This window comes from Macaca nemestrina, chromosome 6 (assembly GCF_043159975.1).
Source record: "Macaca nemestrina isolate mMacNem1 chromosome 6, mMacNem.hap1, whole genome shotgun sequence".
Taxonomy (NCBI): Eukaryota; Metazoa; Chordata; class Mammalia; order Primates; family Cercopithecidae; genus Macaca; species Macaca nemestrina.
The window spans coordinates 113,947,706-113,973,408 of record NC_092130.1 but is presented as its reverse complement, the minus strand read 5'-3'; the positions used below and the strand labels follow the sequence as shown (position 1 = coordinate 113,973,408).

The following is a 25,703-nucleotide window of genomic DNA, read 5'->3' as shown; positions in this document are numbered from 1 at the left end:
TACAATAATGATGATGGCAGGCATTCCATTAAAGGAGTTGTAATGATTTGTATATAGTCAGTTCTTGTCCTTACAGCTGCCCTACAAAATAGGTATTATTATCCCTTTTTATAGATGAAAACATCAAGGCCAAGTTCAGCGAGCTGAGATAGTGATGGAGCTTGAAGGAAGACCAATCTTGTTTTAGAAGGTGCTAATTCTCTTCAGTCCTGCCCCACCTTGTGCCATCCTGCATTCTGTTGCCTCTGACTTTCTCACATAAGGTCTACTTTGCCTCAAGCGAAAAATGTGTTACTAAAATAGCTGCCTATATATTTTTTTCATTAATTGAATTGTTTCTAATATACAAATAACTCTCAATTGTGAGGAGTCCCAGGGATGTTGTAAAACAGTCTCTTTGCAGAAGTCAATACTCTCTGATTACTTAAAACTTTTTGTATTTTAATTTAGATTTTTAATGAAGATTTTACTGAAAAGATGGTCTAGCTTTAAGTATTAATAACTGTGATAACAGCTTTTGTTATTATGTTATTTTTACTTTTATTTTGTGATGCTCAGACCAGTTTCTGACTTAGAATGGGAACATTTAGGTTTCATAAGAAGCTAGATATTATATATATTTTTAATACCCTGAGTTATACATTCTTCATTGTTCCATTTACTATGTTTGCTCAAATATGTCTTGGCTAGAAAAGGCTTGTTGAAGCTGTAATTCTAATCTTCTAAGTCAGTGGTTTTTAAACTTCGGTCCCTGGACACTAGCAGTGTCAGAATCACCTGGGTAGAACCAGAAACCTTGGACGTATGGGGTCCAGCAATCTTTATTATCATATGCACATTCCAGTGTGAGAACCACCCATCTATATGTTCCACATGCCAAGAGTGCTTGTGTGTTCTTTCATCTTAACAAATTCTTCTGGAGCACCTCCTCGAAGAATAGTCCTCTGTGATGGGGATGCCACAGACCCCTGCTATCTCTGAGCTTCCAGTTTAACTTGAAGTATGGAGAGGAGTGGACTCTTAAAAATAGTCTTTCGTTAAGTTAAAGTATCCTGGGCTTGGGGCCAAAGCATTTAGTTATTTGTGGCTTTTACAGTGCAGGGAGGGCATTACTTGGAGGAACCCCATGAGTTCTTTCATTTGATATACTTTCAAGGGCCTGGCCTATTCTAAGAACTGTGCTGGATCCTTGGGCTACAGAGATGAAAGAGCTCTGCCTCCAAGCTTCTTAACCCTAGCAGAGTTTACTCAAGTGTCTGGATCTGTTAGTTTGCTTCACCCTCATCTTTCTTTCTTTCTTTTCTTTTTCTTTTTCTTTTCCTTTTTTTTTTTTTTTTTTTTGAGACGGGGTTTTGATCTCGTTGCCCAGGCTGGGGTGCAGTGGCGCAATCTCAGCTTACTGCAGCGTCTGCCTCCTGGGTTCAGGCGATTCTCCTGCCTCAGTCTCCCAAGTAGCTGGGATTACAGGCGCACACCAACACACCCAGCCAATTTTTTTTTTTTTTTGCATTTTTAGTAGAGATGGAGTTTCTCCATGTTGGCCAGGCTGATCTCGAACTCCTGACCTCAAGTGATCCGCCCGTCTCGGCCTCCCAAAGTGTTGGGATTACAGGCATGAGCCACCGCTCCTTGCCTCCCTCATCTTTGAAAATCATTTATGTGTTGGAGTAGAAAGGTTTTATTTGTGTAAGTTTATTGTTTGAGATGTAGGAAACTTGTGTTCCCTTCAGTTCTACTTAATCCAGAGTGTGTACTACCACTGCCTCTCCTAGAGAACATCAGTTTCTTCACCTGTAAAAAGGGGAATATGATGCCTGCTTTGCAGGATGGTTGTGAGAATTAAGTGGGTTAGAGCCTGGGCATAGGGCAAGACATTAGGAATGGTTAGCGCCAAAATGTGAGGGCTCATGTTGCAGTGAGGGATCAGGCGAGAGCTCCATCGTGTGGGTGGAAGAATTTGGCTGCCAAAGGCCTACATTCTCCCCTCCCAGGTCTGAGCATACTTTCCCCTTCCTCTTGGCTCTGGTAAACAGAATTAGTCTTCTGTTTCCTCTTCACCACCACCCCTAAAGCAAACAGCCAGGCATTTCCAAAGGTTGTTTTGCTGTGAGCAGCAATGGGAAATAAATAGGTAAAAGGATCTTCTGCTTCCTCCTCATTTACACCCGGTCCTTGGGAGGCAAAACAAAGCATGCAGAGATGCTAAGAGTGCCACTTGGGCACCAAAGGGCTCCAATAAACTTCATCTGCACTTCAGAAGTTTGGGACCCAGGTGAGAGGCCAAAGTGAGCCCTGAGAGGAAGGAGCAGTGAACTGAGGTGGGGGCAGTGTGGGGTGTGCAGGTGACAAGGGATCCTAGAGAGGAAGGGCTCCAGGGCTGTCCCCACCTTTAAGAAGGGTGGAAGGCCAGAGCTGCTTTCCTTGTATTAGAAAAGGTTGGCATCAGAGAAAGCAGCTTACGTTTAAAAGATTGGGGTAAATAATTTACATTCCTAAGCATTTTTCAGAGTTACAGTTGTGAAAATAATTCAAATTCCACCAATTTTTCTTTTAATCACAACCCCCTTCCCAACTGCCCACCCAGAATCTGAAGCTAGACAATGATTGTTTCCCTTAAATATGCAAGTGAAAATACAGAAATACATCTTGAAAAATTAGTTGATGGCAATTTGTTGTTGGTGGTGAGGAACCCTTATGCACTTCTGGATTTGGTAGGACAGAGTGATACGCCTTTTTTTTTTTTTTTTTTTAATTCAGCACTTCCCCTTAAACTAGTGCTACTTCTAGGTGCCCATTGCAGATATCCGAATTAGTGGATAAGAGTCTTATTTTCAAAAATAATTTTAAATAATTATCTAATGCCACTCATATCTAATACAGGTATTCTGATCACATGGATTCTTGTAAGAAAATGGTGTCTAAGAATCTACATTAACGAGAAAACAACCAATACTGAGCAGAATACTGCTGGGAACTCTTAGTTGGGCCCGTCCAATGCATGCTCCATAAATTTTTATGTTGTTTGTATGGTATACTGTGGTTTACAGTCTGGCCTTTGCATTAATTTGCCATTGTTTTTCTCTCAGATATTAATGAAGTGTAGGAGTGATTCAGTTCCAAATAGGCATTTTTAAGGTGGTCTTAAAATAAAGCTTTTCCTTTAAAAAATGTTTTTTTCGGAAAGATGAAAACCACTTCATTAGTGATTGCTGGCAAAATCTCCTAATGTCTTCCTATAAGCTGTTTAAACTTAGCATTAGAAATTAGTGCTAGAGGATTTAATTAGCCAGCTCACAGGATGCAGTCCCTTTAATTTAGAATATCCCTTTGAGAAAATTATGGAGTTGAAAGGGAATATGATATTTTATACAAGTTTCCATCTTGGGTCCTTATGTTGTTTGTTCTGCTGATCTGGAAATTGTACATGATTTACATTAAAACTTTTTGTTTTTAATATCGATTATTGTAGTGTGGCGTGTTAGATTAAGTGCAATAGTTCTCAGAGTTGGGAAAGGTAAAAAGGTTTTTTGGGGGGCAATGATTAACTCATCTACTTTACCAAGGTTACATAATCAAGTATTAGTTACTATACATTTGGCTAATGCAGTGAGTTTAGTTAACCAATGAATACATTATCATGGGAGGGTTAACACTTTTGCATTTTTAGACTTGGCTTTAAAAAAATTACAGAAAAATTCCTCACAACCCTTGCCACCCTTTCAGCCATAACATTACATTGCCTTGGTTTCTGCCTTTAATTTCCCTGGGGGTTCTTTTTATTTAGGAAAAGGGTGAAAGATGTATTTGTGTAAGTGCTACACCAGTGCTTCTGTTAAATTCTTTTTCAACAAAGAATATGTTACTTGGGCACCTTGTACACAGGGCGCATACTTTTTTGGAAAGAATCTGCCATGAAAGCAGTAGTTTTTAGTGTGCATGTTTATTTCATGTCTGCCAGTTTATTTTAGCTTAGAAATTTCCTAATGCTTTGAGTTTATAACAGTCTTTCAGTTAACTGAGTGCATATACATATATGCACAAAATGGCCAACTTTTAGAAATTACTTGTGTATTTTAAAATCCCTTTTTTTCAGTCTGATATCATGTGTCTCCTTGTTCCCTTTTATATGCAATTAAAATTTAACCTAAGATATGAAAAATATGTTTTAAGAAAAGCTTAACTTCTTAAGCTTAATTTGGAATGTCAGTGAAGAATTAAACATTTGCTTTCTAGAAACCTTAATCTTTTTAATGTGAAATTAACATAGATGATTTGAATATGTGTTCATGTGTGAGAACTTTGTCCCTTCAGTGTTTCTCTACTGAGTCTTTTGGACCTACTATAAGATCTAAGTGCAGATAGTGCCCCATCAGTATGATGTAGACAAGAGGAGTTCTTTCTTCCACATCTTGGCAGTGCATTATAAGAGCAGTTCTTCAACTTTCTGGTATCACTCTTAATAATGGAAGTGCCCATAGTGCTTTTGCTTATGAGAATTATATCTAATGATATTTACTATGTTTGAAATTAAAAAGGAAAACAAAATTATACGTTGAAATAACAGTAACTCACAACATAAACAATATATCTTTATTAAAAAATCTGCAGTTCTCAAAACAAAAATATTTTAGTGAACAGGGTGACACTGTTTTATATTTTTGCAAGCCTATTTAATGTCTGTCTTAAAAGAAGAGCGCTGGACTTTGCTGTCTGTCTCTATGTTCAGTTTGTAATGATACTGGAATGTGATACCATTACATTACACATTGCATACTAATGTGATACTGGAAAACTAAACATACATTCATGAAGAAGATTTTAAATGGCTAATAATGTCTAGATATAAGTATTTTTTAAAATATTGATCTTGTGGGCCCTCTCAAAGAGACTTAGGAACCTCTTGGGGGGGTCCTAGGACCATACTTTGAGAATCATTGCATTATAACATTTTAGAATCCTTTACGGTTACCAAAAAAGATTCTCCCCTAATACTTTCTAGTTTCTCTCTATATGAAAGTAACACTCTTTCACAAAATTAACTATTTGTGAGTTGACAGAACTTAATAGGAAAATGGGGAAAGAGAGCTGAGTTGAGTAAAGGTATAAGTAACTCTTTGAAATATTTTGGTTTTGCCATCAAATAGCAGTGATTCCTCTAGAATTGTCTGACTTAACTGAGACATTCTCAGTGATCCCTCTCATTTTCCAAGCCATCTCCACAGGCTAGACCCCTCCTCCCCTCAAGATTCCAGTAGCTTAGAAAAAGAAAGTGTTATGGGTGAAAGGGAATGTGTCCGACACCCCTCCCCTGTTTCTCCAGCTGGGAAGGGAAGGAAAGGGAAATAAAATTTAATGAGCACTTTTACTATGTGCCAGGTGCTTTACATATGTTATTTCATTTTAATTCCCCAAACAACCCTAGGAGGTATTTCTAGCCACATTTTGCACACAAATAAAGCAAGATTCAGAGAGGTTAAATATTTAATATAAGATACCTAGCATTTAAGTGGCAGAACCTGATCCAAACCAAAGTCTGTTCCCAAGGACTACACAACACTATGCCTTGGTTTGTGCTTCGTTTTTCTTCAGTTCGTGCAGATTAAGAATGTGGATTCTAACATTTTATTGGGTTCTGTGACAGCATGATGATAAAACAGTTTGACTGTTCTGTGAAGCTCTTGTGGAATTAACTGTCTTTTACTGGTTATGTTTTATAAAGTCAAATAAATATTTTAAGAAAAGGTTTGCATAATTTCAGTTTTAGTTCTACAGTCAATTATCCGTGTTTTTCCATGGAGTGCAGGATTGTCCCTTTTGTATGCTCAATTCTGTCATATAGAACAGCTAACTATCCCAGAGGAAGATTCTGCATTTGCAGCCCTAAAACAGCCGGTCATCATAGTTTGTCAAAACTCCAGAAAGGCAAAAATCAGTTCTCAGGAACATTGTTTTGTCTTGAAACAAAACCTAAGAGGTAAGACCAGCTGGGGGGTGTCTAACAGCCTTATTGGGATTATTGAGGGAGGAAAAGTGTCCTTGTTTGTCCTGTGGGTTCTCTCGTATGATTTAGGATCCGCAGAGAATGAGTTGGTAGAATTTCAAAGAAGGTTTCTCAAATTGGAGAAGCCAAAATACACCACTGTACAATCCTGAAGTAGTCTTGGTCGAATTCCTGCATATTGACTGAGTCATTGTATTGCGTAGTCTTACAAAGTAATATACCAGCTGCCCTTTATGTGTATGTGTATAATTTTCCTGTATTTAAAGTAAAACCTCTCTCCTTTAACATGCTCACCTAAAGGTAAGGGGAGCCACCCCTAGCCCTGCCAAACAAAACAAAACAATAGGCCTCAGAGCATTAAATAGCTGCCACAAAGCTAGTCAAATTAAAGATGCCATTACCTGAGGACAAAGAAATTTCTATAAAGTTAGCAGTATAGGAGAGGAGTCATCCTGGTAGCTGATGGTGGAGAAAGGTAACAAAAAGAGCCTACTTTAAAAATACTGGCATCTGCAGTTGTCTGTTGGAGTTCTTCCCCATTCAGTAACACCCTAAATGGTCACCTGATTGGGGGGCAGAGTAGAATTTATGACATTTAGAAATACTTTTGCCAAAAATGGTTGGATTTTTTGGGCATTTGCAAGATAATCTAGAATTACTTGGAAAATGAACATTCATAAAACACCTTAATCTTTGATGATCTCAGAATATTAAGTGTTATGCTATAAGACATGTATATGTTTATTTGTGCTTTCACATTTCTCTTGGATTTAAATTGTTTTGGAGGTCACAATATTTTATTGTTTGCTTTTTAAAACACTTTACAAGAATAGTAAATTTTAAGTAACAAAACTGTATAATATGTGGGATTCCCTTCTGCATAATTGTGTGATGTCAAGATTCAATATACTTCTTTTCTGACTTGTACTGTATAACTCATGTGAATAAAGCAGGTCATTTTTGTAGAAACTATTTGAGGGCCTCACCAGTTTTTATAAGGCCTTTTTTTTTTAGGCAGAGTCTCCCTCTGTCACCCAGGCTGGAGTGCAGTGGCGCGATCTTGGCTCACTGCAAGCTCCGCCTCGCGGGTTCACGCCATTCTCCTGCCTCAGCCCCCGCTCCCCCACCCCCAAGTAGCTGGGACTACAGGCGCCTGCCACCACACCTGGCTAATTTTTTGTACTTTTAGTAGAAACGGAGTTTTCAGCATGTTAGCCAGGATGGTCTCGATCTCCTGACCTCGTGATCCGCCCGCCTTGGCCTCCCAAAGTGCTGGGATTACAGGCATGAGCCACCGTGCCTGGCCAAGGCCTTTTCTTTGATAGTTAAATCAGTCTTTTTTGAAGCATCTGTTATGTTATCTCCGGGTAGACTCTTTAAGTACTAACTGGTTTAACTCTTGGATCCTTAATTGTCTTGGCTTTGCCTGTGATTAGAATCGTTCTCCATCTTCAAGGCGTGGGGATGGGGAAAATGTTGTCTCCAATATCACTTTTGCAGAGAGACAAAGACACTGAGTTGGTTGGTGAAGAGAAATGTGACAGTGTTAAGTGGGAAGAGACTGATTTTATAAATGGTCAGTTTTCCTATTAACTGGTTTGCCTGTGCAAGTACATATATGACAGGTGGAAAACAAGAGTTTGCCTTGAACTAAATGCACAGAATGTGCTTGGGAACTTTCCAGACTCTCTCTTATGATCCCTTGGTAATTTTCTTGTCTTGATCTGTGCCTGTCCCAAGAATTTTTAATTATTGTGGGTTTATATTACATCTGCATATATTACAGCAAGGCCGCCCTCGTTATTCATTTTTGAGATTTGCTGGAGTGTTTACTTTTTCATGTGACTTTTTCTTTATGGGAACATAGATATTTAAAAATTTTAGAATATTTACTATGTACCCTTTCTTTAATTGTGGTTTTTCAGAAAAAGTTGTTGATTAAAAGACATAAAGGAGACTGGAATATCCATTCTGAAACAAAATATTTGTGGAAGAAAACCAAAGATTATTATATGACAATTCTCAAAATTTCTTATTGTGAAGCAGTAATAGTGACTTGTTTTTAGGGAATGCTCTTTTTTCATTGGTGCATTTGATAAAGATTATTGCAACACCTTTCTCATTTTACTAAATGTTGCTGAGAATGATCAAGGTGAAATTATATTACCTCTGAAAGATTTCTTAGGAGTAGCATTTCTTTCAACTGTCTGACCTGGGTGGACTCTGCGGGGGAGGACAGTAAGCGGGGTTCAGATGTCCTGTGTGTAAACCCTTACCATTGTCTGGCCGTCATTCTTGAATTTTACCTCTGCAGCTCCATGTGCACCACCCCTTCCGGAGTCCCCACATGGTAGCAATCCTTTTCTTTGTGAATGAAGGGGAACTGGAAGAAACAGTGGCCAGCTAGATGAATTTTATTAAAGTAGCATCAATAGAGGAAGGCTGGGAAAGAGCCCAGGGCTTCACTGTGTAGCATTCAAGTTTCAGGCACCTGAAATCCTGAGGTCAGTCTGAGTCGTGGAGGTTCCCAAAACTATATTCTTACTCCCTTCAGGCTTATCCTTGGCCACTGTTTATGGCTTTGAGAGAGAGAGAGGTTGGGATTGAATGGATGCTCCCCCTTACCATCCACCCCAATTTAGGACAGCCTTCCTATGCAATATAGGGAAAGAGAGCATGGAGAAGTCCTCTGGCCAAGCCGGTCAGGACTGCCTGGTGGGCGGTGGTGGTAGAAGGCAGTAAGCTGTAGCTAGTGCTGTCCAAGGGGAAATGGCCACCGAGGCTGGGTGAATGCCTCATGTGTGGATTGTTATAGGCAGCAAAACGGCCATTGGTCATGGAGCTCATAGAGCAGGGGTCCCCCAACCCTGGGCCGTGGCCCAGTACCGGTGGACTTAGATTCTCATAGGAGCGCAAACCCTATTGGGAATTGGACATGTGAGGGATCTAGGTTGCATGCTCCTTATTAGAATCTAATGCCTGATGATTTGAGGTGGAACAGTAGAAGTTTCATCCTGAAACCATCCCCTTCCCCCATCCATGGAAAATTATCTAATTGTCTTCCACAAAACTGGTCCCTGGTGCCAAAAAGGTTGGGGACCACTGTCATAGAGGATTTCTGTGTGGGTGTAAGTTTAAGGTATAAGGCCTCTTAAGGCTTTTTCCACCTTGGTAATTTTGTACCGTGTGTGTGTGTGTGTGTGTGTGTGTGTGTGTGTGTGTGTGTGCGCGCCCGTGTGTGTAATAACCATACATCTGTATAGCTTTCCTCTGTATGTGACATGGAAGAGAATCATCATTATGAGTTACTTAGGTGGTAGTGTATATGAGATTTGGTGGGCCCTGCAATTCTATAAGCAGTTGCTGCTCATAGACATTGCTGTATTGGGATATACGTTATGCATGTTACAGAAAGGATTATTAAATTTAAAAATTTCTCTGGTCAAAGTTTGTGAAAGGGACCCCCTTAGAGTTGCAATATTGGTTGGTTGGGGCCAGCTAGTGGCTGCCTAGAATAAAGGTGGGGAGAGTTTGTTTTTGAGAAGAAAGCTGAGCTGACTGACTCTACTTTAAAAAAGGAGTAGAAAAAAGAAGAAAACCACTGATCCCACTGATCTAGGGGATTATTGTCTTGTATACCCCGATTCAGAGTAGAGTAATGATGGCCTCTGAGCGCTGTAATCTAACCACTTCCTATAGGTATGATGGTAATGTACGGCAATATATGTTTTCATATGGTTGTGTAAAATACTTCAGCATATCTGTTGAATACCTTTTTTTTTTTTAACCTGTAAGGTGCTGGTGCTAGTAGTGGTTAGTGGCCTGAATGTTTTTACTTGAATATAAAGGCTGTCATATTTTTTTCTTGCTGCTGTCAAGTCCCACACATTTCAAAGAATTAGAGCATTTCATGGCATCTGAATGCAGAAGCTAAACCCTCCCTTTCTTTCTTTCACCCTCAAGGTTTCCACTTGAGCGGCACAGTGACAGAACCTGCAATACAATCGGAGCCAGAAACTGTTTGCAACGTGGCCATCAGCTTTGATCGTTGCAAGATTACCTCAGTGACCTGCAGCTGTGGAAACAAGGACATATTTTATTGTGCCCATGTTGTGGCACTGTCTTTATACCGCATCCGCAAGCCAGATCAGGTCAAACTGCATCTTCCCATTTCAGAGACTCTCTTTCAAATGAATAGAGACCAACTGCAAAAGTTTGTACAGTATTTGATCACAGTGCACCACACAGAAGTTTTGCCAACTGCTCAAAAATTAGCAGATGAAATTCTTTCCCAAAATTCAGAAATCAACCAAGTTCATGGTGAGTATAGACATTGACTCTTTAAATGTCCTCTCTGGATCCTTTTTCACTTATAAATTCAATTATTCTGCATAAAAATGAATTAAATGTAAAATAGGTCATCAGCATTGCTCTTAGTTGGTCAAAAGAGATTTTTACATTTGTATTCCAAAACATTTCTTTTGAAGTGTTTTGTGTTAGGTGCCAAGCCTTTTGTGCTCAGAAAAATCATACATGTTAAAGCTTGGTTCTTATACTTCCTTTATATTTAGTCACATTTCATCAAGTACTAGATATTAGTTATGCAGAGCACTTATTTAATTCACCCTTGTCAATACACTGACTTGTGCCTATTGTGAATTTTTTCATTTTCTTTTAAAATTTATTTTCCAGTGCAGGAAAGTTTCTGATCAGTTGCCTCATATTAGGAAAATAAATTGTTTTTAGAAAAACATTAGAGCTTGTTTAGAGAGAATTTGGAATGTGAATATTTTGTATAAGAAAAGACAAAAAGGTTTCTTTTAAATCTTTTATACATTGAACATGTTTTCTCATTTATTTGTAAACACATTTATCGAGTGTTTATTTTATGCAGTGCAAATATGTCAACTTACAAGAATATATACGTGCAACTTTTCAGAAATATACCTACCACTTATTTCCTAGAGTACATTAATATAAGATAAATAATGTTGTCAAAACATAGGTTGCTTGTATTTTTAAAACATTTGGACATAATTTTAAAAATATTTAAAAATGTTGAAAAAAGTAATGCAGTTTTGACTAAACAGCTCTGGGACCTAACGTTGTTACATTTCTTTATTTATATTGATTTGAAATCTAGGACTAGTCTCTCAACCCTATTCTTTTAGGTTTTCTTTAGTGGGTTAGTTGATACAGCAAATAAAAATGTTTCAAAAAAGCAGTTTGAGGTCCTTTTTTGTAAACTTTAAAAATTATGAGATATAAAAATGTAGAAAAGTACATATAATATGAATGTGCAGATTAACAAAGTGAACTATCACCCAGGTTAAGAAATAGATGGCTCTTAGCACTTGAGAGGGCCCCAAGTACACCCTTTCAGTCACAAGTTCCTTTCTCTTCCCCTTGGTAACCACTACCTAGTTTTAAAGTTATCACTTCCTTTGCAGTTTGTGTTTTGTTGTTTTTGACATCATTAAACATTGATTTAGTTTTATCTGTTTTTAAACTTTGTATAAATGGAATAATACAGTATGATTCTTGTATTACCTGACTTCTTTCACTCAGAATCATGTTAAGATTTACCCATATTTTTTCACATACCTGTAATTTATTCATCTGGTGAAGCACTGTCTAGTAGAAATATAACATGAACCTTCCCATAGAAATAGAATATTAACCACATGCATAGTTTTAAATATTTTAATAGCCACATTTTAAGAAGTGAAAAAGAAACAAGTAAAATTAATTTTGGTAGTATGTTTTCTTTCGCTCAGTATATCTAAAATATCGACCCAACGCATATCATAATATTCATAAATGTTCAAGAAAAATGTTGTTATTTTACTTTTTTTCATGTTAAGTCTGTGAAATCTGGTTTCTGTTACACACCTCACAACATAGCTCGAAACACTGGTAGCTACACTGCAAGTGCTCAGTAGCCACATGTGGCTAGTGGCTGCCACGTTGGACAGCACAGCTCTAGAGTCTTCTGAGTATGAGAATACTACTATTTATTTGTCTGTGTTCACTTTTGATAGGCCTAGTTTTGAAAGGAGCTGCTGTGAACATTCTTTTACAAGTCTCCTGGTGCTGTGAGATACTTCTAGCGTGGTTTCTCTGTCAGAGGAAATCCACATAGTTGTATTTCTTCTAGTATTCCCCATATCAGGCTCAGCTTTACTAAGGTAGCCATCATAAGGTGTGTAAAGCGTTTGACTTGGTAGAGTCTGCCAATGTTAAATAACAGGAGTGTAAACAACGCTGCCACAGAAGTACCTTCAGCCCTTCAAAAGCGCATGTATTCAAGGACTTTTTCAAGTAGGCTTCTGCTCTGTCATATCATCTGCCTCAAATCTTGCTGCCTTGTGAAAATTCAGGCCAGCTAACGGTCATCCCAGAGATTTCTCTGTTTGTGGCTTCTTACTAAATTGTACATTGGAAGCGGAGAACAGAATATACTGTTTTCTTCAAACTTTCATGCATTCTCTCCTTTCCCTCCTTTTTTCCTTAGGTCATGTAATCCGCTAGGATCACTTTGTTCTCTTGAGCTTTAGTAAAACCGAAAGCCTCCATCAGTAATGAGTTGCTTGTTCTGCATTTCTCTTGCTTGTTTTGAAGGATAGTAGCCCCTAAAGTTTCTTATCGGAAAGATTTTTCAGTCTGTGTTGAAATAATGGAAATAATGAAACAATGTAAACTAAAGTTGGATGAGATAATGTGTTCACATGATGTAGTTCTTTCATAGTTTCTAAAATAGGAAAGCCTATCAAGGATAGATTGCAGGTTACCTTTAGAGTCAATATGATTTCCTAGTAACTTGTGTATAGGAACAGCTTCTCCAGAGCAGTGAATTTGAGCAATTTATCCCACCAGCTTTCTCTTCACTTAATTTATCATCAAATTTGCTCTCAGCCTGGAAATGGACCAATTACATGAGCTGCCTTCCTGCCTTCCGTTCTAGTTTGACAAGTGGTAAAAAAGAAGAGAGGTAGGAAGCAAGCCATGGTGACCTTAAGTGATGAAATGGGAAATCTGCTCCCTAGAGGGTCTTATTTTAATTGTTAATGACTTCATAGGGGGTGGGATTAAAAATGTTTTACAAAAAAAAAAAAAATGTTTTGCAGTTACTTGACAACATGATCCCACCTGCCTATAAAGATCTGTATGTAAGGCACTCTCTTTTAAGAAATCTGTTTCTAAAGCAGTACTTTCTTGCATGGTTTTGTGGATACACTTTTTCTTTGAGACAAAAGTCTTGAACATGAATATTGGGAGGATTTAATTTTTCTCTGAGGAAAAGCATCACTTTTACCTCACATAAATAAAAGAGTTAAGATACGATTTAGACTTGATTAGTAGGCATCATAAAGACAAGGTTTAGCTTATCCAAATCTTTTTTGGAAGAAAGGCATATTATATATAATTTATGAGTAAATACAAAATATGTTGTTAACAGTAGGTTTTTCCCCTTTTCCTTGTGAACTTAACCTAGTAGTTGTTCTTAGTAGTTGTTTTTCTTATTATTTTACAATATTTTATTTTTTAAAGGTTTATTCTGGGGAATTAAAGTTTTTCAAGCCTATTTCACACACATTGTTCTTCACAATTTCCTTGTGAGCAATATTCTTGCAATTTTTATAATTGCAGTAGTTTGTAGATAAAGAAATCAAGGAGAATGAGTTTAGTGACTTATCCAAGGTCACAGATTCAGTGAAAGTTGTTGGAATATAATTTGTCATCATAATAGTTCAGTCCTTGTCAGTAGACCATTTTACATTTCAATATGTTTTCATAAAATTTCCCACATAATTTTAATTAGATTATAAAATTAACCACTACATGCTAAAAGAGGCTGTAAGATAGTTCATGTTAATGGCCCACCAAGGAGATTGCCAGTTGTAGTTCTGTATTTTTAAAGCAAAATTGTTTGCTCTTGGTTTTATAATCTAATAAAGCTTTCTAGTGTCCATATTTTTAAAAAAGAAGCTGGTGTCTTTGCTAAGTACTTTTCTAGAGACTTACAGATTTTCAAGTGCTAACCCCACTCTTGTAGTTAATTAACTTGGTCTTTTCTGTCCTTTATGCTTCCTATTAAAGGAGATGTATTGTAGATTGGTAAACTGTGGTGTAGGGACAGAACACTGAACTTGAAATCTAGAGGCCTAGAATCCAGTATTGTCTCCACTACATATTACCTGTGTGACCTTGGATGGGACCCATTTTTTCTCGTATTTAAAATGCTCATAATCTTCTCTATCAGTGTTGGGATAATTTTAATCATATGATGGATAATTATAAAAAAGATAACTGACCTTACTTCACATTGGGGTATCCACAAGTACTCATAGTTAAGAAGAGAGAAGCCGGTAAAGGGATGGATAGTACTATAATTGGAGGTCAGATTGCTTTCCCCTGACTTTCTGGCACATATTTCCTCCTCTTTTATTTTCTCTCCTACGGCTTTTCTTACACTAATCTTCCTATGGGCTAGCCTGTACTGGGCAGATTACCACAAGGAAGGACAGTCTGAGGGGAAACTGGCCTTGACCGCAACCGAGAATAGAGGAAAAAAGGAAAGGATCATTTCAGTGGCCCTTTTATTCCCATGGCCTGGACTAATCCTGAAAGTAGCCCAGACTTACCCCTCACTTCCCTGTCATGTGCCCAGAGATGCCATCTCAGCTAGCCAAATGTAGAAGGCATTTATTCACATATTGGATGAGGATTGACATATGACATCTAAGATCTCTTCCGCTCTGTGTCTTTGCTGGTGGTTATCTACAAAGGCATAGGAGGAACCTAGGCTCTGTACTGCAAAGGTGTACCTTCTGTAGCTTCACCCAGGCATGCATTCATGTGTTGTTCTTCCATTTCAATTTGTTTGAGCATGGTTCTTACACAACCAAGACCAAGAATTCCATTCATGTCTGCCTGTCCTGCTTAACCTTGCCTCTGAATGCCTTTGTGTCCTGGCCACGTTGTATATCAGTCTATTCAGACTATCCCAGGTATTAGCAAACAAACAAGCAAATCTATTCAGCAGTCCCATCTTCATTGCATAGCTCTTCACTTTCATTTGATTGTGAGCTTTATCAGGCTGAAACTGTGGCCTGTGTATCCTGATAGCTTCTGTAAGCACAATACTTAAGACGTAATAAGGACTCATATCTGTTAAGCAAAAAGTATGACTGTCATTTTTCATTCTGTTTTGTTCTTAGTAGGAAGTGGGTATTTATTCTTTAAAGACATGTACACTTTTATGTTCCAAATCTACCAGTGAGTGACAGCTGGAGTCATCTGATGGAGGCCTCATGTCACATTTTCCTTCCTTTTATTTCCCTGTGGATGGTTGTGTTTATTGTAATTGGGCTTGCCTTAGCAACCAGTTTTTGCAGGTATCCTAGGGAGGTAATTTGATTGTTAGTATCATACCCTTTCTGTTGTATAATAGAACATTCTGGTGTTGACAGTTGGTAAAACAAAGGTATGGTCTCCTGATGGTCTGTATAATTAGCAAATATATTCTGTAGGAGATAGTTCAAGTCGCTTTCACTATACCATCTTTAAAGTGCAGTAGAGTGAAACTTAAAGAAAATTTATAAAAGAAGAATTCATGTAGTAGTATTGAACTATCTAAAAAGGCAAGTCCTCATTTTTTTTCCCATTCCCAAAAGCTCCCTTAGTCTCCAAAACCACCCTTATTCTCACAAGGCAGGCACTGTGGAGAGCATGGTTCATATTCTGAGACATTTTTCCTCATGAACACACATGTGCAGACATGTGCACACATATATATGAAGTTTTAAAATAAAGAATTCAGAAAATAGTCTTCAGTTTTTTTCTCTTAATATGTCATGAATATCTTATGTTAGTACTCTTATTATGTAGTTCTGTTTTAATTGTAGTACAGTATTTGTAGTATGGATATATTTAGCTTTTAACTCACTGAATGACTTTGAGGAGGTTGTTTGCATTTTTCCCTGTATATACACTGTTGCTGTGACCATCTTTATGTGTGAATGTGTGTGTGTGTATGTGTGAATTTGTATAGATGTAATAGATTCTTAGTAGTAGAAATGCCAAAATAAATGATATATGCATTTTGAATTTTGTAAGTACTGCTGAACTTCCCTTCAAAAATTACTAGTTTTACCCTTAAGTTGTAAGTAAAACTTGATGTTTCTATAAGGATGTTTTTAGGCTGGGCTTGGTGGCTTATTATGCCTGTAATCCTGGGACTTTGGGAGGCTAAGGTGAGTGGATCAGTTGAGCTCAGGAGTTCAAGACCAGCCTGGCCAACATGGTGAAACCCTGTCTCTAGTAAAAATACAAAAATTAGCTGGGCATGGCAGCGTGCGCCTGTAATCCCAACTACTTGGGAGGCTGAGGCAGGAGAACCACTTGAACTTGGGAGGCGGAGATTGCAGTGAGCCGAGATCACACCACTGCCTTTCAGCCTGGGTGACAGGGCGGGACTCTGTCTCAAAAAAAAAAAAAAAAAAAGTGTTTTAAAAAAACGGATAAAATCTATGATGTACAGGTGATCCCTTTTTTTTTTCTTAATATGAGAAGTTTTTGCATTTCATTTTATTGCCAAAGAAGAAGTCTTTGAACTTATGTCTCTTAATTAGGAGGAATTATAAATCTCTAGCCCACGAGGAATTTGTTGGGGAATGCAAAAACAGCCAGGTTACTTTTAGCCCAATACCCTTCATCCTCTCTTCGCCTCCACATCTTGCCTTCCCTCACACTCTTTGGTCATCTCTGACACCATCCCAACCCTCATAATTTAAAAAAGATTGCTGCCAGCTGTGATCAGTTTCCTTGCCCATCCCTCTCTCATTGAGCTGGCCTCCGATCTCTCCCGTTTGGCTAGAAGAGCTTATCATTCCCATCTCCCCCACAGTGGCGTTTCTCATACCTCCCACTGTAAAACTATTCAGAGGGTTTAAGAGTTCCAGCTTTGAAGTTGGGCAACTTAAGTTAGAATACTGGCCCTTTGCTTTCCAGCTTTGTTACCAAGGGGCAAGTAACTGAATCTCTTCAGGCCTCGGTTTTCTTGGTTGTCAAATGTGGACAATGAAGACTGCCCATTTTATAAGGTCAGGATGGTCAAGGAGTAAAAGTGAGCTGCTATTACCGTCATCATTGTGATGTGGCAGTTGATAGGAGTCCTCAAGGGCAGTGGTAAATATTTAAGGAAAATATTTGTGAACCAGTTTTTTTTTAAAGTCTTTTAAAAATAATTGGAGTCAACTATTCTTAAAGCCTGAAAACATAGTAGATCTCTTTTAATAAATCTGAAGAGTTGAATTATGTAAAAATAAGACTTCCTGAGAACTTTGCATTTAAATATCTTTATTTGTGTACTGAGTAATCATTAATACATTTATTAGATAAGTAATGGAAAATAACGTACCTGAAAAGCACTCTGGGTTTATACTCTGCAGTTTTTAATGAGCATTAGAGAATGTACAAATACTTTATTGCTTTTTTCCATATAAAATACATGATTATTTCTGTACATGAATACCTATACTATTGAACTGCTGAAGTAAATTAAATGATAATAAGAGATGAATAATAAAACCAGAAGAGAGGAAAGTAATAGAGGAGGGGCCATAAACCCTGACAGGTCTATTTGAGTTCCCTGAGATATATGCTGATGGCAGTGCTGCTTATTTACTTCCTTGGCATTTAGCTGAAAGGAAGGTGGCTTGTTGGGGGAGCAGAACCTGGTGCACATCAGGCCTTCCTGTGTCATTAGCCTCCACAATCAGGAAAATGGCTTGTCCTCTGACAGCTCCTGGAGAGGACACCAGACTATTTTATGGCAGTAGAATTACGTGGAGTGACCATAGAGGATGGAAGGTGATGAAAGATCTGGCTGTTTCAACTATAACAAAATTGTAAATTGGAATAAAGGCATTAGTACCCCTTTGAAAGGAGACTTTAATTCAGGATAAAACTTAAATCTTTTCTAAAGATCTAAAGAGTGTGTTTATTGAGTGTTATCATCTTTCAGAGGTCTTCTAGTTCTCTCTTCTCTGCTGTAAAGAAAGAAATTTTTTTGAGTCTGAGTCACTAAAGTTTGTTGTCTTGCCTTTTCCCTCTCGATGCCAATGGTTGATGTCAGATTTTGCCTGTAAGACAGATTGACCAAGACCTTTGTAAGCCACCGACTTAATGTTTCCTAGCTTTAACAGCAAACCCTAAAACTGTAGGAGATGGCCTTCTTCTCTAGGTCCCCAAAAGAGGCTGAATTAATCACCTCTGAAGTGTAGACATTGCTGCCTAAATTCTGCCTGGATAGGCTGAATTTGACGAATTAATTTTAACAAACAGGGACACTGCTACATAAATATAAATGTAAAAGCATTATTTGGAAAACGGTGTTACTGTGGCAGTTGGGTCACAGTTAAGACGAAGATGTTAACTTTGTTTTGTTTCGTTTTGTTTTGTTTTTTGAGACGGAGTCTTGCTCTGTGCCCCAGGCTGGAGTGCAGTGGCGGGATCTCGGCTCACTGCAAGCTCCGCCCCCCGAGTTCACACCATTCTCCTGCCTCAGCCTCCCAAGTAGCTGGGACTACAGGCGCCCGCCACCACGCCCGCCTAGTATTTTTTGTATTTTTTTAGTAGAGGCGGGGTTTCACGGTGTTAGCAAGATGTTAACTTTGTAAACAAAAGACCTTTGCTCTTTCTTGTTTTGAATTTGTTTTCCAGCAAAGTAGATAAAATAAAGCGTTAAGTCTTCAATTGGAAGTCAAAGCTGTGAATAGCTCCATGCACCAGACACAGCATAAGCCAGTTATAAGCGTGTCTTCATTGCTCAGTTTAAAATCTGCATAATGATTTGGTGGTATCTAACACCTAGAAGTAACTGTATCCGTGGCGTGAGACAGATACCTCATTCAGTATGGCTTAAATATGCTTTGTTAGATACACTGGAGAGGTGTCTGTCTGATGCCTCAGGATCATGAATACTTTTAATTATTAAGATCTAGAATGTGCCACCCTGCTTAACATTCTCTCCAGATAGAATTCTACCGCTCCCACCATTTTTATCCCCAGCAAAGATTCTGAATCAGTGAGTCTGAAGTGGTATCTCAGCATCTATTTTTCACAATATGCCTCTGGCATTTTGATATGCCGTTACTTTTGAGAACTACTGGGGCAAGCGAGTTTGATATTGGGATAAATCACAACTAAATCAGAACCAAATCAAGCAGTAGACAGGGGATGCCAAAAACTTAGATAGTAGTCCTTCATGTCCATGAATTCTCCTTTGCTTTCTGCCTGTGACATTACATTACCAAGGCAGGCGGGTAAATCAAACTCACACATCCATCTCTGGGAATGAGAGACCAAATTGTTCTACTTTTTTTTTCCAACAGATAATTTGACTTTCCCCGAAGGCCTGAAGAATTAAGCTTCAGTAATAAAATGCCCACAAAGATTAATTATACAGTTGTAAATATTATAGCATTTATTATTATAAATATAAATAAGAGCAAAAACATGATAGGCTTTAAAACATTTTAATGGACCATTTAATTTACATACATACAGATTCTGGTTCCTGCCCAACGGGGGGAATATCTGATAGCAACTATATAAATACATGAGTTATGTTTCTTTTTGCATTCCCTTCTCAAAGCTAAATGCTGAGAGGTTTGTCTTTGATTATAGACAGCCATTAACAAGTAGACATAAATTTTGCAAATCTTACATTTTATATAAGGCTTAGGCAACATTGTAATGCATGTAATCAAGACATGTTAGGATTTAAATAGTTAAAACTACAAGAAAAGAAAACCAAATACCGCATGTTCTCACTCATAAGTGGGAGTTGAACAGTGAGAACACATGGACACAGGGAGGGGAACATCACACACCGGGATGTTTTGTGGGGCATGGGGGGCTAGGGGAGGGATAGCATTAGGAGAAATACCTAATGTAGATGACGGGTTGATGGGTGTGGCAAACCACCATGGCATGTGTATACCTATGTGCATGTTCTGCACATGTACCCCAGAACTTAAAGTATAATAAAAATAGTTAAAACTTAGCATTAGTGTTAAATACATGAATTTGCACTTTTGGGGAAATTATTGTTGTAGACATTAAATTTCCTGGTCTATAATGTATAGGGTACATGTCTTATTCCTAAAATATAGAATGAATCTATGTTTTATTTACCTACTAGTTATCTTTGCTTGCAGTCTTATGAGTAAGTCAGGAAGATTTCTGTATCACATGAGCAGATTTCTAATTTTTATTGCTTAGTTAATTTTTTTCCTTACAATATAGAATTTTAGAGTTAAGGAAATGGAGGCCTGAAGAGCTTAAGTCATTTGCTGGAAAATGCATAGTTTTTCCAAACAGTGCCTACAACTGAAATCTTCTGAATTCTAATCCATCCTCTCAACTAGTGTGTAGACTTTGGGCCATTTTTTTTTCCCCCAGTGCATTTCCTTCTTGCCCAGTACTGTAAAGAAGTAAGTTAATTCTAATACTAGCTTACCAAAAAATAAAAATAAAAACCCCAACTTAATGTTATCAGTTCATTTTTCTGTTGCTTATAACAGAATACCAGAAATTGAGTAATTTATAAAGAAAATGAATTTATTTCTTATAGTTCTTGAGACTGAGAAGTCCAAGGTTGAGAGGCGGCATCCTGTGGGAGCCTTCTTGCTGGTGGGGACACTGTGGGCACAGGGCCTTGCGTGGTAAGGGAGCTGAGTATGCTAACATGCTAGCTTAGGTATCTCTTCCTCTTATAAAGACACCAGCTCCCTCCCATGATAACCCATTAAGCCATTAATACACTAATCCAAGAATGGATTAATACATTCATGAGGGCAGAGCCCTCATGATCCATTCACCTCTTAAAAGGCCCCACCTTTCAATACTGCCACATTGGAGTTTAAATTTCAATACGAGTTTTGGAGGGAACAAGTATTCAGATTTTCTTAAAAACTTAAGAAAACGGCCGGGCGTGGTGGCTCAAGCCTGTAATCCCAGCACTTTGGGAGGCCGAGACGGGCGGATCACGAGGTCAGGAGATCGAGACCATCCTGGCTAATATGGTGAAACCCCGTCTCTACTAAAAATAAAAAAAACTAGCCGGGCGAGGTGGTGGGCGCCTGTAGTCCCAGCTACTCGGGAGGCTGAGGCAGGAGAATGGCGTAAACCCGGGAGGCGGAGCTTGCAGTGAGCTGAGATCCGGCCACTGCACTCCAGCCTGGGCGACAAAGCGAGACTCCGTCTCAAAAAAAAAAAAAAAAAAAAAAAAAAACTTAAGAAAACATAATTCATATATTTATACATTTGCTATTAGATTTTTCTTCACTTGAACCAAAATCTATATGTATGTATGTATGTAAATTGTCCATTAAAGCAATTTTAAAATCCATCATATTTTAAAAATATATAATAGTGTCCAGGCACGGTGGCTCACGCCTGTAATCCCAGCACTTTGGGAGGCCGAAGTGGGCAAATGACAAGGTCAGGAGATTGAGACCATCCTGGCTAACAGGATGAAACCCCGTCTCCACTAAAAATACTAAAAAAAAAAAAAAAAAAATTAGCCGGGTGTGGTGGTGGGTGCCTGTAGTCCCAGCTACTCAGGAGGCTGAGGCAGGAGAATGGTGTGAACCCAAGAGGTGGAGTTTGCAGTGAGCCGAGATCACGCCACTGCACTTCAGCCTGGGCAACAGAGCGAGACTCTGTCTCAAAACAAACAAACAAAACAAACAAACAAAAAAAACCCATATATATATATATATATATATTGTTTTTAAAATCTATCCAATTTTAAGGAAAAATATACATTGTGTAATTTAAGTCAAGAGTAATTTCTGTATTCTTCTATCACTTTTCACTATTATTAGGGGAACCCGCCCCCAATATTTCAACGTATTTTCTTTCTATTTTCCATAAATGTCAGCCAACTGAGAAATAAAGAGAAAGAGTACAAAGAGAGGAATTTTACAGGTGGGCCGCCGGGAGTGACATCACATAGTGGTAGAACTGTGATGCCCACCTGAGCCTCAAACCAGCAAGTTTTTTATTAAGGGTTTCAAAAGGGGAGGGGGTATAAAACAGGGAGTAGGTACGAAGATCACATGCTTCAAAAGGCAAAAAGCAGAACTACTAATAAGGGTCTAACAAAGATCACATGTTTCTGAGGGAACAGGACAAAGGGAAAAAGCAAAACCACTGATAAGGGTGCAACAAAGATCACAAGGTAAAGGGCAAAAGCAGAACTACTGATAAGGGTCTATGTTCAGCGGTGCCCATATTGTCTTGATAAAGATCTTAAACAACAAAAAACAGGGTTTGAGAGCAGAGAACCGGGCTGACCACAAATTTACTATGGTGGTGGAGTTTCTCCCCTCCCTAGTAAACGTGAGGGCACTGCAGCAGACCAGGGCATATCTCAGTCCTTATCTCAACCACATAAGACAGACGTTCCCAGACATCTGGGTGGCCATTTATAGACCTTCCCCCAGGAATGCATTCCTTTCCCAGGGTATTAATATTAATATTCCTTGCTCAGAAAAGAATTTAGCGATATCTCTCCTACTTGCACGTCCGTTTATAGGCTCTCTGCAAGAAAAGAAAATATGGCTCTTTTTGCCCAACCCTGCAGGCAGTCAGACCTTATGATTGTGTTTCCTTGTTCCCTAAAATTTGCTGTTATTCTGTTCTTTTTCAAGGTGCACTGATTTCATATTGTTCAAACACACGTTTTACAATCCATTTGTACAGTTAGCACAATTATCACAGTGGTCCTGAGGTGATGTATATCCTCAGCTTATGAAGATAACAGGATTAAGAGATTAAAGTAAAGACCAGGCATAAGAAATTATAAAAGTATTATTTGGGAACTGATAAATGTCCATGAAATCTTCACAATTTATGTTCCTCTGCTGCGGCTCCAGCCGGTCCCTCCATTCGGGGTCCCTGACTTCCTGCAACACACTATTGGCGTGAAAAAAAAGTAAGTGGAGTATATTCTGAAGTTTTTGGGGAGTATCTGAATGGTGACCCCTTTGCCAATTTAAGCAGGCCACAGAAGACTGCACCAAATTCAGATCTACTTAAAATATTTGGCTATTTCTGTGGCAAATCAGACCCCCAAGTCTGACATGGGTATGACCCAAGCAGCTGAAATGTCTTCAGTCGTGCCACAGCAGTCAGCCCCCATCCAAGTAGTTCTGGGGCAGGTCTCCTTGTGGATTTTGGCCCTTGGTGCCCATAGAGAACAACTTAAAAAATAACAAAAATTGGGAGAAGTAACCACTGTGAGGCTAGATGTTTTTCGAGATGGAAGATTCTATTGTTTAGCTCAGTTTATCAGAAGGACCAGTGGAAATGGATGGTCAGTAGCTAATTAGAGTTTCCCCATGAAGAGGATAAGGAGGGATGTGTCAGATTTCCAAGGAGGATGTTGGGAAGAATTTAAAAATAAAAGTCAAGATTCAATAGTTGTTTGGAAAATCTCTTTTGAGGCATTTATGTAAAGAATCTATAGGTATTTTGTGCAAGGGTGTGTGTGTGTGTGTGTGTGTGTGTGTGTGTGTGTGTGTGTGTGTGTTGTGTCTGTAGAATCAAAAAGATGGGATGGATTAGGGTCTCTGAATTTCTGTGGGATACAGTTATAGACCTAGTAGTTAACTTCACATCGGATTGTGTGTCCTTAAAGCTTTCTGTAAAAAAGAGGCATGCTAACAAATGCCTACAAACATACCAGTACCCTTCCTTAAATATTTATTTGCTTTAGGGTTGACAGCCCCTGCCTTGATGACCTTGGGGCTCAACATTAGCTCTAGGATGCTAGAATATGTTCATCAGCAGAAAAAAGAACCTGGAGACTGGATTTAGCAGTGTGGCTGTGTACAAGTCATAACCAATTGGAACCCATTTCTCCTGTAGAATGGGGATCATGATCTATACTCGCCTCCAGGGGACATTGTGAGGAGAAAATGAGATAATGTTTATGAAGATGCTTTATAGTGGTTCTTAACCTTTTAACTAAGAATTCTTTTTCCAGGGGAGAAAATGTATTTGTGCCTTTCTCCGTCCCTCTTTCCCCCTTCCTCCCAGTACTTGATCTTCTGATAGTGGCTGGGTGTTAGGAAGCAGTGGTAAGCAGGGCAGATACAATTCTTGCTCTCATGGAGCTTCACTTCTACGTACTTGTCCAGTCCCTACTTGGAATGACTTTCTCTTTCTGGAAGAGTTGGTCTCTCCAATCTTCCTAAGAGGCCACTTATTTCCTTTGTCATCCTTGCTCATTTACTTATGCAGCCTTTAAATGTTGGCCTTCCTTAGGATTTGGTCCTAGATGCTCTTAAACAGTTTACTGTTTCCCATAGTATATCCAGCTTCCTCCTTGAAATCCTCTTCCCTCTTCTCCACTGTCTCAAGGGTATGTCAAATTCACCATATCTAAAACTAAGCTCATGACCTAAACGCTGCCCCTCCTGACTCCCAAACCTTGTCCTTCTCTGGTGGTCTGTGTGTCAGTGAGTTTTCCAGTATTCCGTATGGTTGTTTAATCCAGAAACTCATGTTTCTCTCTATCTGCTCATCTCCCATACTTCACATATCCATTTATTCACCAAGTTCTTGTTGCATTTATGAAATCCTGTCAGCCTCTCCATTTCTGCTCTCATTGCTGTTTTTCAAGCAACTATCATCATCCTGTATGCACACCATCAGAATAGCAGTATGTATTTTTGCCCCTCAATTCATCCCCCATATTTCAGATAAAGTTATTTTTTTGATACATAAATATATTCACATGGTTCCATAATTTTAAATGTCTCCTTCCCCCATGTAACTAGGTTACCTGTACTCTTTCAAATGTCCTTCCAAAATATTTTATGCATATATAAGGAGATGCTAATATGTAAGCTCTTTTATAAACCTCATTATTTATTTATGTGTATTTTGTTTATTATCATTTTTATTTGTATAAATTTTGAGGTACAAGAGTAATTTTGTTCCATGCATAGATTTCATGGTGGTGTGTCGTCTGGGCTTTAGGACATCCATCACCTGAGTAATGTACATTGTACCCATTAAGTAATTTCTCGTCACCCACCCCCCAACTCTTCCAAGTCTTCATTGTCTATCATTCCACACACTCCATGCCCTTCTGTACATAAGCTGCCACTTACCAGTGAGAATATGTGGTATTTGTCTTTCTGTGTCTGATTTGTTTCACTTAATATAATGGCATCTTGTTCCATCTTTGGTGCTGCATGGATGTGATTTCATTCTTTTTTTTTTTTTTATGGCCAAATAGTATTTCATTGTGTATCTGTACCGCATCATTCATTGATAGACACTTAGATTGATTCCATATCTTTGCTGTCATGAAAAATGCTGTGATATAACATAGGAGTGCAGGTGTTTTTCATATAATGTTTTCTTTTCCTCTGGGTAGATACCCAGTAGTGGGATTGCTGGATGGAATGGTAGTTCTATTTTTAGTTATTTGGGAAATCTCCATACTGTTTTCCGTAGATGTTATACTAATTTATATTCCCACCAACTGTGTATAAGAGCTCTGTTTTGTCCACATCCTCATCAACATCTGTTATTTTCTGTCTTTTTAATAATAGCAATTCTGACTGGTTTAAGATGATATCTCATTGTGGTTTTGACTTGCACTTGTCTCATGGTT

General features: G+C 38.5%; 1 protein-coding gene across 1 annotated transcript in view; it reads left to right on the top strand.

Annotated features, from left to right (window-relative positions):
• LOC105499451 (zinc finger SWIM-type containing 6) overlaps positions 1 to 25,703 on the top strand; it is a 216,310-nt gene that overhangs the window by 129,277 nt on the left and 61,330 nt on the right. Inside the window, exon 2 of the mRNA XM_011772006.3 lies at positions 9,965 to 10,321. Coding sequence (XP_011770308.3) covers positions 9,965 to 10,321 — 357 coding nt within the window. The remainder of the gene's footprint in view (positions 1 to 9,964; positions 10,322 to 25,703) is intronic.